Here is a 13,632-nt window from a genome sequence, read left to right as displayed (position 1 = left end):
ACTTCTAGTAACATGGGCTAATTTTGCTGGTTCTTAGAACTTCATATAAATACATCTAAATGGATCAAAATAAATTTAACAAAAGTGAAGACACAGCTATTTCTTGTCAATCAGCATTTGAGAACTAAGAGTACTTTGTTTTTAAGAGACTGTCTAGCTGAGTGTAGACAGTCTCTTGAGATTTTTCTTTCTGCCTTATCTCCATTCATTTTCCTTTGAACCCATATTGATTGGGTAAGTTTACAAAATCATATTCAGTAATAAAGGGAGGACTTAGGGAGAGCTGTAGGTCTGGAGTCGTCAGATAAAGTATATGATGCCCAGTTAAATTAGAATTTCAGATAAACAATGAGTAATTTGTATGTCCTAAATATTGCATGTTTTTATTATTATTATTTATCTATCTTTAGAGAGGAAGGGAAGGGGAGAGGGAGAGAAATACCAGTGTGTGGTTGCCTCTCATTACATCTCCTGCTGGGAACTGGCCTGCAACTCAAGCATGTGCCCTGACTGGGAATCGAACCACGATCCTTTGGATTAGCAGGCCGGCGCTCAATCCACTGAGCTACACCAGCCAGGGCAGAACACTGCACGCTTTTGATGCTAGAAAGAGAAGGGGTCACTCTGTCCTTTCTAGAACCCACCGTCTCGGGCCCCATACTCTCAAGGACCCAATTGCGATCCCACTGCCAGGTACCTGGACAGTTCGATGACCACTTTCCCAGGGGTGTGCTGGTCCAGGAAGCCATCCACCAGCACCGCCCACTGCACCCCGAGGGCCAGCATGAGGAAGTTGAAGGCCACGCTGCTCCAGCGGAATCTCCGCAGAGACGAGGTGAGGAAGCCCAGGCCGAGGGCCGCCATGATGGTGACATCCTGGAGGAAGCCTGCGGGAGGTGACATTGAGCAGGAGGAAGAGAAGCAGACAAGGGAGATGTCGGAAGAAAGGCTTTCAACCTTTTTCATCTCATGGCACACAAATTAATTACTAAAATTCTGCAGCACACCAAAATATACATTTTTGGGCTGACCTGACCAAAAAATAGGTATAATTTTGATACATTCACACTGAATGGCTATTGTTGTGTTGGCTGTTGTCATTTTTTTTTAATGGACAATCTAAGGCACAGGTGGCAAACACAAAGCCCGACCTTGTTTCTACCTGGTGGCAGCACTGAGCTCTCGCTTAACTGTTCTGGAGTAGTCACCTTTATGCCGTCCTAAAATTACATCTGGCCCTTTGAAGGCAACTGGGAGGCTGATCTGGCTCCCGGTGAAAATGAGTGTGATGCCCCTGAGGGAAAAGAGATCGTGCCCCTCACTCAACAGTCAGGTGTTGCTTGTTTTGAAAGTCCTGTGGCACACCAGTTGCAAATTGCTGAGGTAAAGGGTCATGTGAAATTGGAGTTTTACAGAATGGCAGCTGGAAGGGATGTTAAAGATCATTTGTGAGAGCTTGGTCAAGTTACTTCACCTCTTTGAGCCTCAGTTTTCTCATCTGAATAATGGAGGGTTCGTGCCATGCAGGGCCGAAGGAGGGATTAGATGAGCTAAACTGGTTAAGCATAAAGGCAGGGCCTGCCCGGCCCATCAATAGTGCTCAGGAAATGTAGCAATTATTGTTATGATTAAACATAATGATGTGAGCAAGTGTGGCGCATCAGGGCCCATGGCTGGCATGCAGCTGACACTCGGTACAGGTAATTACTTCTGCTGTTGGGGATCAGGTTCAACCTCCTGGTCACAAGCATGAGGAAATAAGGCCATAGAGGCCAGTGGCTTGGCCCAGGTCATGTGGGAAAGAGGGAGGAGAAGCAGGGCCAGAGGTTCTGTTGGCAAGAACCAAATTATATTTGCAGAAAACAGCCATGTCCCTTTGCCACCTGCTGAGTCGGACCTGGTGGGCCAGCAGTAAATGCCAGGACCACCTGGATGACCCACACCTTCCCGTACTCAGACCCAGCACGGGGGCCACTGTGTCAGGTGAATACGGGAGACTTACCTAATGTTAGAGAGACGTCCTGCAAGAGAAAAGGGGTGGATGCTTTGATTTAAATCCAGGCTTGAAAAATGGTTAGCAGCTTGGTCTCTAGCACCAGGCAAGCTTGGGTTAAATCAGGGCTCTGCCACTGTCCAGCTCTGACATCTTTATCTGACTCTTTAGCATCTCTGAGCAATGACACCCAATATTTATTAAGTGTTTATCAGTGTTTATCTGGTACCAACACTATTTTAATAATTTTACATAAACCATCTCGTTCAGTTCTCACAATGACCTGCAAGGTGGATGCTGTTATTGTTACAATTTGACAGATAGGAAAACTGAGGCCCAGAGGAGCTAAGGAACTTGCCCAGGCTGCTAGAGCTAGGGTTTATCCACCCTGTTAGTCTTCACATCTGTGAAATGGGAAAAATAACCTTGTATGGTTTGGCAGAATCCAATGGTATAGTGCACAGAATCACTCTGAATAGTAAAGGCTATTTTGTCAACAAACACCAACTATTTTTACATGTGTAAAAATGTCTGGAGAGAGATCTTGAAGGAATTTTTTGCCCTAACGGATATTGTATCTGGTTTGGGAGAGTTTTATTTTGTAAAAAATTTGCAGTGTTTAAATTTGCTACAACCTGTTGTAGACAGTAAACACCTTTAAAAAGAGACCAGAAAGAAAGCATGGGCCCTGAGTTCAGACAGTTCTGACTGATTCTAGCTCTATCCGTCCCCATTAGGTTAACCCACGTTAAACTGCCAACATTTGACCATTTTTTGCCTATAAAAATGGCAGTTTATAGGTTTCTACTTCACAGCCATGTGGCCTTGTAGGTTGCTGACCTTCCTCATCAGTTAATTAAGGGCAATCATCCCCCCCCAGAGGGCGCTGGGTGATGTGAAGGCAGTAATGTTTGTTTGAGCGCCTGGCACTCGGAGGACGCTCGGTGAGTAGAAGCTATTTCCTCACCACCACCGTCACCATCACGGCCATGAGAACTCCCCTGGTCTCCATGGGTCTCCAAAGTCTCAAAAAGCCCCCTCAACTTACATTTGAATTAATTTTCATTGAAAAACACACACACCTAAGGTCTTGCACCTGGAGCTTGGGTGCTTGTTGATGTTCCTAATCTAACAACGCGGGGATGTAGGAGACCTCTGAGGACCTCCATGGGGTCTGGGGACTTGGGGAGTGGCTGAGAAGGGGGCGTTCAGGAGGATTCAACTTCCTGTATCTTCTTCTCTGGCAAGAGGGAGGAGAAGGGTGCAGGCAGTGTCTCGGTTTCCGGCTTGCATCCTCCTAGGAATGGGGTTGGGCCCGAGGGGGGCAGGGCGCGTTTTGCCCAGGGCTTCCTCTCGGGGTGGCTCGGACTCCTACAGGAGCCAAGCAGAAAACCAGGTGTGTGAAGGGTGGGATTCTACTTGGGAGTGGTGAGGCCTGCGGCCAGTTGGACACTGCACACCCCACTTTAGATATTCGAAGTCGGTCTTTTATTAAATGCTGCTGTTCAAACAAACACACTTGCCGTTTCACAGCAACACTATAGGCATAGGGTTCAGAGTTCCTGAAGACTTCATGAATAGGGACACCCTTCCATCTTCCTCCCATTTTATAGAAGGGGACCAGCAAGAGCCTGTGAATTCCTCAAGGCCACACAGCATGCCAGTGGCAAAGCCAAGCTCTGAATTCCTGGTACAGTGCCCTTCCACCAGGCTAGGCCATCTCTTGCTCTTATTTGCCCTCGCCTGGCTAAGAGACCTTAGGCAAGTCCTTTGCCCTCTTTGGGCCTCAGTTTTCCTATCTGTAATGCATGGGAGTTGGGTGTGGTACTGTCTAAGGACCTCAACATTCTGGAATATTCAGAGGAGGCTATCAGTGGGTGAGGAGAGGGGGGTCACCAGGATGAGTGCAGAGGTGGGGCACTAAGATGAGAAACTCACAGGACCTTGGCTGGGGGCTTCATCAGGCACAGCTGCCACCCCTGCCAGGTACAGGAGCTTTGGGTCTTCCTCCCCAAGGCCCCACACTGTCCCTCAGCCAGGGGGATGAAATTAGGGTGGCAATTTCTGGGAGCTTTTGACAGAGCCCATTCACCCCACACTGGTCAGTAAATAATGTTTTTATTTTGGGTCCCTTCTTCTTTTACCCCCTGTCCTCTCCCAGCCTCCCAGGGTGCTGGGTCCACACCTGCTCCTCCCATGTCTCCCTGCCTGGACCGCACTGCAGGGCTGGGTCCCCCAGCTCTGGGCACCCCTATTGATGTCGGCCGCCATCTCTCAGAGCCTGTGTTACACCCACATCAGCTGCTGGTTTGATAAGCTCATGACTCTAAGGTGTCCAAGAGTGACAAGGAATGGACATGGTCCAGGGCCCCATTTAATGGGCCCTGGAGGAGAATTTTGCAGTCTGACTTGGAAAAAGAAATTTAACCTGGGAGTCCAGCAGCGTGAGATGAGGCAATAATCACCATCACTGTAATAGCAGACATATATATGGTGCCCTCCACATATCAGGCTCTTTTGTTCCAAGCACCTGACAGGCTTAACCTGCAACAACCTTGTGCCGTAAGTGCTTTTTATTATCCCCTCTGTACAGATGGGTGAAGGGAGGGACAGAGAGATGCTGCACACCCCTCTGGTCTACTAACCGACCCAGGTCACACAGCTAGCAAATGGTGGTGGGAGATCTGAATCCTGACCACTCGGCTATCACCCCCACACCATCCTACCTCTCCGTGCAGCATGTATAGTGTGATGGTGAAGGGTGAGGTGTCTGAGTGAGCTTGTTAGAGTTCACAGCTTGGCTCTACCTCTGCGCCCCAGCTTCCTAATCTGCAAGATCAGAACCTACTCAGAGGATTGCTGGGAGCCCTGAGCTCACTGGCTCATGCACATCACTGAACCTAGCGCTGGGTGCATGGTGAGTGCTGGCAGCTGTTGTCCTATGCTGGCGACTTGTTAGCTGTGTGACTTTGGGCAAGACTGTGCCTGCCCTCCCCTCTCCCTGGCCTGCCTCTGGCCTGGAGGCCCCAGCGATTCTAGCTCTGAATTCCTGCATACCCTTGCCCCTCCTTCTGGCCTGTGGACACATCAGCACCATCACCTCTGAAGCCAGGACCACCTTCTGCCCTCAGACTCTGGGCTTCACCTCCACATTGTGCTTTCCTCTGCTGACTGGGAAGACCTCAGCAGGCCCAGACTGGGACCTGTCCATGGAGCCTCGTGCTGCCTTCCCCTCGCCACACCCTCTACTCCTACCCTCACCCCTGCAGCAGCCTGGGTAGAGAGAAAGAGATTTCCCAATCAGAGGAAAGCTAAAGCTAAGATGTGGAAGGCACCAGAATTTGATGGTATTCTTGAGTCACTGGCAAAGCTCCTGTTGTCTTTTGGTAGATCTCCTTCCAGCTTCTGAGGAACACAGGGGAGAACTGGGTGGTAGTCATAGTGCAGGGCCCAGGCTTGTCCCCAATTTGGCAGCCTTACAGTAGGCTCTGTGTGACAGATTTTTATGGTAATTCCCACAATGACTCATGCCTTTCAATGCAGCACCTCCCACCTGGATTGGGCCTTGTGATTTGCTTTGGCCAATGGGACATTAGTAAACATATTAGTAAACATAACACAAACAGAGACTTGAAAAGCACCTGCGCATTGGGGCTTGCCCTCTGCTGCCATGTGAAGAGGTCTGGTAGCTGCCAGACATGTGAATGAGACCATCTGAGGCTGTCTGCCCCAGTCAGATCTCCAGGCTGGACATGTATGAGTGACCTCAGGTGAAACCAACAGAAGAACCATATTGCTGAGCCCAGCCCAAAGTGCTGAACCACAGAATCATGATCCTGAGCAAATTACATTGTTGCAATGTTAAGCCACCGAGTTTGGGGATGGTTTGTTATGTAGCAATAGATAATTGATACACTCTGCTTTTCTTCAGTATCTCAGAGGCACCTCAACCCCAAGCACACAATAAACATATCATGGTTCACTTATCCCACAGTCTGCCCTTTCCTGTGCCTCTCCTTTCATGAACTGGCATCTCCATTTGCCAAACCACACATCTGAAGCCATCTTTGACAACTTCATTTTCACCAAGCACAGTTGATTTTATCTCTTAAATCCAACTCTTTGCTTCTCCTTTACTCCTCCTGCCCATTTGGCCTCATCGCAGGTTATCCAGACCAGTGGTCATCAGAGTAGAGAACACACACTCCAGAAGATGCTCCGGACAATCCATACAGACTGCTGAAGGGGATATTAATACTTCTAGTTTTATTTATTTTTATTTAAAAAAATTAAAAATGAAACTCTGCTGATAATAAAAGCTAATACTCTTATCAGACTTTATATGTGTTAATTATTTTGGTCCTTTCAACAGCTCGATGAAGTAAGAACTGTCATGCCACAGAGGTTGAAATGGAGGCAGAGAGAGGTTGAGTAATTTGCTCAAGGTCTCACAGCTAAGAAGAGGCAGAGGCAAGATGTGAACCAGTCTAACTCCAGTAGTTCTCAAAACTTCATGCGCATTAGAATCGCTTCAGGAGGTTGGTAAAACAGAGTGCTGGGCCCCACCTCTGGTGTTCCTGAGCAGTGGGTATGGACTAGAACCTGGAAACCTGTTCTTCTAGCCAGTTCCCAGGGGCTGCTGGTCTAGGGGGCCACACTTTGAGAACCACCGATCTATGCTATTTTACCTCTAAAAGCACTTGGTGAAGTTTGCAACACTGCAAATATTTAATATTTATATTAACCCAGAAGCCTCCTCTTATGCAGAATGTCAGATAGTTTGGAAGCTGTCCTAGCTTTGGCAGGTGTCCTGAGGGAATATTGGAACCCTGGGAAGGGGTCGATACGCGTTTTCTCCATATTCATCAGGTTGCAACTAATTGCAGGTTTAAAAAAAAATTTAACTTTTTATTATGGAAAATTTCCAGCATATGCACAAACAGAGAGAGTAGTGTGGGGACCTCATGCAGCCCATTCCCAGCGTTAATGGTTGCCATGGAGATTCAGCCCTATTTTCATTATTCTTCTCCCCTTGTTCTCTTCTTTTCACTTTTCTTTCATTCTTTCTTTCGGCATAAAATAGGCCCCAGACATTATTCCATTTCAATGTTTCTCTAACAAATAGGGGCTTAAAGAAAACCCACTATGCTATTATCACATCCAACAAAACTAACAGTAATTCCTGTATATCATGTAATATTTATGCTAGATTAATTCCCTGATTGTCTCCAAAATGTCTTTTTCATTTTTTTAAAGATTTTAATTACCCTTAGAGAGAGAGGAAGGGAAGGAGAAAGAGAGGGAGAGAAACACCAATGTGTGGTTACCTCTCATGTGCCTCCTATCAGGGACCCAGCCTGCAACTCAGGCATGTGCCCTGACTGGGAATTGAACCACTGACCTTTTGGTTCCCAGGCTCGTGTTCAATCCACTGAGCTACATTAGCCAGGGCTCCAAAATATCTTTTTTAGAATTGGTTTGTTTAAATAATTTATTGTAGTTTACATGGACTAGATTAGATGAAGTGGATCAGCAGATTAAATTACCTAGTTTTAACTAACTGACCTTCACAAAATGAACTAGTGGCTTAAACAACTTTTTGCAATACTTACCCTTGTATGAATTTTTTGTCAGTCACATTCAAGGTTTTAAACAAATGTCAGTATAATCAGCTAGCAAGAAGTCAATCAACATAATTTGAAGTTATTGAGAAGACTCTGAGAAATGAATTTCCATCCACTATCAGTAATGGTAACACTGGACCTTACCTTGAGACTGACATCCTCCTGATCAATAGTTAGAAAATATATTTCACTTTGACCTTTGAAATTTTCTAATTTTAATGTACGTATTATGTACAAAATATATTCATGTACCATGACGAATCTGGTGTGTACTAGAAAATGGCATAGACTATAGGGAACCTATCTGTGTGGTATGGGGGATGCAGCCCAGCTCCTACTCAAAAAGGTCAGTGGGGAGCAAGGTCGGCACACAGGACCCACACCCATGGATAGGCGTTCCCGTGGGGAGTCAGGCCTCCATTGTACCTAGGCTGCTTTGAGGTTTGTTTTTGCTAAAACTCCCTCACCCTGAATTGAGGCAGAAAATGTCTACTGCATATCTTTAAAATGGCTTCCTAGAGTCTGTGCTTAAACCGCCCAAGTATGGAGTGTAACCAGTTCAACCACTTTTCCCCCTTGCATCTAAAACATCCTTCTCTTTGAAGGAATTAGCAACATTCTTTCCTTTGTTATCTGTAAAAGGTAATTGCCTACAGGGAACCTGTGCATAGTTAATGAGGACCATCTGCAATGTAATGTACCCAGAAAAGCAACAAAAGCCTGTCCAGGCAGGGGTCCGGGCCCTCTCTCTCTGAGAGTGGCCATGCCATCCCTTTTCTCCACAGGACTTCTGCAGTCCGTGTGAATTTGTTCATTGCAGCCACAACACATGGACCCTGTGGGCCAGGGTCCACATCAGTGGACAGTCTGAAAAGCCTGAAGCCACCACACTGGTGTCCCCCCTGGAGTCAGTCATGCCCTGTCTCCCAACCCCTATGCCAGCCTGGGGACGGTCTTCTTCATCACCCAAACCCAAACTCATTATGTCCTCTTAGGTCAGCAGAAGGAGGGTTGAATTCGTTACTGAACCCAATGGGCTTACCATGCCTTGCCGACTCCTAATGTTCCAACAACACTGCATTGTCAAACCCCCATCTGGTCCACTCTAGTGAGTGCACTTGCAGTGGTTCCTGCTGTGCTCTTGACCTTCTGTTCTCACATGATCAACTCCTACTGAATCTCCAAGACCTGACTCGGTAGTCACCTTCCTGCGTGGGTTGTGGGCCCTCCTCTGCGCTTCCACATGGAGTGAGTGTCTGAGGACACTTTATATCTGTGGTAGCTGCACAGCACAGGAGTGAAGGACTTAGACCCGGGGCCAATCAACAGAGTTGGAATACCGGCCCCAACAATTGCTGGGTATATGACAAGTGACTCTACATCATTGTAAAATCGGGCCATGAAACATAATGGCCAAGTGTATGAGACCTAAACCAGGCTGCCTAAATTTAAATTGCTGTGCTTTTGCTAGCCGAGTGACGTTGGGCAAATTATTTAACATCCACGTGCCTGATTTCTTCATAGGAAAAACATCTTAATAGTACCAATCTCATGGGGTTATTGTGAGGGTTCGGTGAAAGCATTTAGAATAGTGCCTGGTATACAGTAAGAGCTCATTAAATATCAGCCCTAATTAGCATGTGTCTGGATCACACACTAGTTGTGATACAGGGTTGAATGAATGAATGAATGAATGCACTGAATCACACTGTATTGGATTGAATGAATGAATGAATGAATGCACTGAATCACACTGTATTGGATTAAAAAGAGTTAAAGTAAGTGGAAATGAATGAGAATTGTGCCCAGGCCTTGCCTGTCTACAAGGGCTCCACAGGGCCAGACCACTGAGTCATTCCCTCCCTAAGGGTTTGGGAGAGAATGGGTTTCCCTCCCTAAGTTCTACTTTCCACTGCTGAGGGCCCACGAGTGCCTTTCCTTTGCTTCCAGCTGTCAGTCAGCATCACTAAGGAACAAGCAAGTACTCAACCAAACTCAAGCATCAGCTTTATCTCAGCAATGTGGCTCAAGGAGGACTGTCCATTATCATGAACAACATATTGCCCACTGAGACGTTTGAAAACTTATCTCAAGTTTTGTAAAAAGCAAAAGCCATACCACTGTGGACATCTGTCTTACTTGCTATTGCTGTCATCACTGTCTGAATATTTTTAGCCGCATATAAATTACCAGCCGTCCCACACTCCCCTTCAGTTACAGCTTATGGCTCTGGAGGGCAGAATGCAGACCCTTCAAGCTTCCCAGTGAGAAGAGGCCTGGGGGTGGGGGAGGGGCAATAGACTGAAGCCTCTAAAAGGAGGTTGGTACAGAAATGAGCAAGAGAGACTCAAACCAGATAACAAAAACAAAAAAACGGACCATGTGAAATTCCTTGCCACTAAGGAGAGAGAAGTTGGGGGAAGCAGAGAATTATGAAGACTATTTGGCAAAGGGGAATTCTGAGAACACAGAAATGGAGACTCCTCACTCTGCCCTGACAAATCAAGGAAGGCTTCGTAGAAGAAGTGATGTCTGCACTGGTCCTAAAAGAAAGCCTACATTGTTGGCTACGTCTTTTTGCAATCTGTGGAAGAAGATGAGAGAACCCCTTTCCTTGGAGACTTCATGGAAAGGAACATTTAGGCTCCTGGAAGACCACAGACCTCCTTTGCCCCTGCCCCTGCCCGCCTCTGTGACCCCCTCTCCTCTGGGCACTCACCTTGTTCAGTCCCCACGGTCCTGTGATCCTTGGGATTGTTGTCATATTCGGTGAAAAAGAAGAAGATGAGAATGAAAGCCACCTCCAGGGTTAAGGTCCATGGGGGCAGGCAGCCCCGCATAGACCTTGGGTACTTAGAGCCCATTCCATGTACGTCTCGGTGCATGGTTCCACCCGCACCAGGCATTGCCCCTCTGTCCTCACACCTACTGGAGGGAGTGATGGGGAGACACCCGCCAAAGGCCTTATCTCAGGCTGCAAGGCTGGCTCTGCTGGCCTGTCTATGGAGTTAACACAGGAGCAGAGGGACTATGACAGCGAGGGGGAAGCAATATATGTATTCCAACATTCATTCATTCCTTCAATCGATCATTCATTTACTTATTCATTCGACAAGAGGTTGTTACATTCCTACTAGAGGGCAGGCATTGTACTCAGCTTAAAAGAAGGCATCCATTCACCCGGCACCCAAACCTAAGTTCATTCCTTTAGTTTACCCTCACCATATTCCTCCAAGAAAGGCAGAGAATGGATCACAGCTCCTGTTTTACAAATGAGTAAACTGAGTCTCAGAGGAGGCTTTGGATTCGCAAAATTTCTCTTTAAAACCTTACCACATGTCAACATCCAGTGAGCTCTTAATAAGGATGTATTAAATGAGAATGAATGAATGAATGCATGAAAGCAAAGTGTAATACTAAGCTCTGGGGAGGATAGAGACAGGCCCTGTGGAGAACTAACTCCTCAGAGTTACATAGCTGACATATGTATTTGAATCTGTACTTAAATCTACTTGTTTCTAAATCTCTTAAGAGTAAGTGGGAGAAAAGAAAGGAGCCTTGGATCCAGCTCTAATAAAAACCTGGCGGGGCTCCTGATTCAGTCCTAGGCTAACACTGTCCCCATCTCTGGTCACCTCCTCACAGAGCAGTCCAGGACTCTGCTTGGGGTGTGAGCACCATACGGCATGCAGGAGGGCCACTGGCCTCGGCATCACCAGCTCACAGTGCAGGACATCCCTTGAAATGGGATTTAGGCTACCTGCTTTCTAACTCTGACCATGCAGCCAATTACTCCTATGGCACCCATGCCACGGCAAGAGGTCTGACTGATGCTTATATAACAAGCATCAGGAAAGGAGGAAGAGAAGGAGAGAGAGGGAGGGGGGAAGGTTTTCTTACCTTTTACACTGGCCCCAGCCACTGGCCAGTATAGACTGCATTTGTGGGGCCCCAGAGAATAAGCTAGGATAGGAGCTGCCGGGAGGCAGATGTTGTCCTGTCATGAGTGGACCTTCATTGACCATTACAGCTGCCCAATGAAAGAGACTGCTCATGAGGTAGTGGGCACCTTGTCACTACAGGAATACAAGAAGAAGCTGATGGTTACTTGTCAGAGATATCTGGGAAGCGATTCATAGGTGGATGGCAGCAGACTTTAATCACCCAATATAATATTGTCATTTTGTATTCAGATGAAGAAACTAAGACCCAGAAGGTCATGCAGTCCATTGGCCTCACGCACTTCTTGCACAGTGCAGCTTTATTTACAGGCAGAGAAAAATTGAGAATAACCTAAATATCCAATAATAGGAGACTGGTTAAGTAAGCAACAGGCGCACACCTTGCCACCAATACGATGGTTCTGAACATATGTGGGAAAATCCAGAGGAAAATGTTTTTCAAGGCTTATCAAAAGTGGCACAGAGGGTATTCTATTTGGTGAAAAAGCAGGTTACAGAACAGTGCGTATGATGTATTTCCACTTTTGTAAAATAAGAATAAAGCAACATGTTAGTGCATGCCCAGGGGGGAAATGTGCCTGCAAACCACTAATGCTGGTTACTTTTGTTTCAGATGTTTTCAGGAGCTGCATTTACTAAGTGTTTACCATTGCTAGGCACTTAACATGTGTGAACTCAGTCATGAACTGTGAGATGGGAACTATTAGTCTTACGCTGAAAATGAGGAACCTGAGGTGCAGAAAGATGAAGTGACTTGCCCAGGTTTACAGGGCCGGTAAGTAGTAGAGCAGGGATTTAATCCCAGGCAGTCTGACTTGTGCACTAGGATGTTTAGCCAATTGACTCTATCCCAGATAACTTCTAAGTCTTCTCCCAATTCTAAAAGTCTAGGGATGTAGGATTCTGAGCCCTCTGCCACCTCGACGGTAAATAAGGGAGCAGGCGCCCCGACTCCTAGGCTCCATCCCCTTCATGATCACTCGGTTCTGATTTCTGGCCTTTTTCTGGCCATCAGCATCTTTTATAAACTGGGTGCCCTAAAGAGTAGGGTACCCCTGTGTGGGGGGAAAAGTGAATGTGACCCTGCTGGCCTGGGTCCTGTACCAGCAGCTTGTAAAGCAGGCAGCCAGACCTACCTAAGGGGCACCAGGCATCCCTTACTTACAGTTCAGCCAGATGAACATAAGATTTCCAGTCACCAGCAGCTCCTGTGCCTGCCACCTCCAGATGGTTGTATTTACCAGCTGACAAACTCAGTGTGAATGGCAGCTGGTTCCACGGCACCCCAAACCCCTGTGCATCCTGATCCTCAGTGAGGGCCTGGCAGCTTGACAAGAGGGCCAAGCTGCTTGCTGAACAGAGATTTCGTTACTAAGGGAGATTCCCAATCCCCTATGCATTTGGCCTCTTCCAGCAGATTTGTTCAAAGGGGAGTTTTCTCTCTTTCCCTCTGACTCTTGCAAAAGGCCCCTGTTTTCTGACAACACTTTCAGGTTGTCGGCAGATCACCCGGGAAAAAAGGCACGTGGGATTTAGAGCAGCTATGTCATCAAACACATATAGTTAAATGTTATTTGTTGTGCCCAGGTGGGAGGTGAATGACTTCACTGAACAAGTCTTTCAATGTTTTTTGTGTATGTTTGAAAATTTTCATCACACGACCCTGGGAAAAGAACACTGTGTACCTGCTACTCCCTCTGCCTGAAATGGTCCTCCCAGCGGATATCACCAGGAGAACAGGGACTTCTGACTGTTTTATCTTCAGTACCTGGTGCTCAGTCCACAGTAGGTGATTAATAAGTACTTGGTGAAGGAATAAGAGCTGCCATTTCTGGAATGCCAAGCACTGGACCAAGGCTTTTGCATACATTATTTCACTTAATTTCTCCCTCAAGCCTGTGAGTATAGGCATCATTGCTTTTGTTTTACAGGTGGGGAAAGCGCTGCTCAGAGAGAGGACGTGAACACCCAAAGTCACACAGCAAGCACATGGAAGAGCTAGGACCCAACCCACATTCATCGGACACCACGGCTTGTGCCGTTAACGGTGTTA

The 13,632-nt window shown here is 46.8% G+C and overlaps 1 protein-coding gene across 1 annotated transcript in view; it reads right to left on the bottom strand.

Annotated features, from left to right (window-relative positions):
- Positions 1 to 10,561, bottom strand: part of RHCE (Rh blood group CcEe antigens) — a 34,088-nt gene extending 23,527 nt beyond the window's left edge. Inside the window, exons 1-2 of the mRNA XM_037135977.2 lie at positions 10,337 to 10,561; positions 698 to 887 (exon numbers count right to left, since the gene is read on the bottom strand). Of these exons, the coding sequence (XP_036991872.2) occupies positions 698 to 887; positions 10,337 to 10,523 (377 nt within the window). The 5' untranslated portion in view covers positions 10,524 to 10,561. The remainder of the gene's footprint in view (positions 1 to 697; positions 888 to 10,336) is intronic.
- Positions 10,562 to 13,632: the final 3,071 nt, after the last annotated feature.

Source organism: Artibeus jamaicensis, unplaced genomic scaffold, assembly GCF_021234435.1.
Source record: "Artibeus jamaicensis isolate MK-2021 breed Jamaican fruit bat unplaced genomic scaffold, CSHL_Jam_final scaffold_847, whole genome shotgun sequence".
Classification (NCBI taxonomy): Eukaryota; Metazoa; Chordata; class Mammalia; order Chiroptera; family Phyllostomidae; genus Artibeus; species Artibeus jamaicensis.
This window is presented reverse-complemented; position numbering and strand designations above follow the sequence as displayed.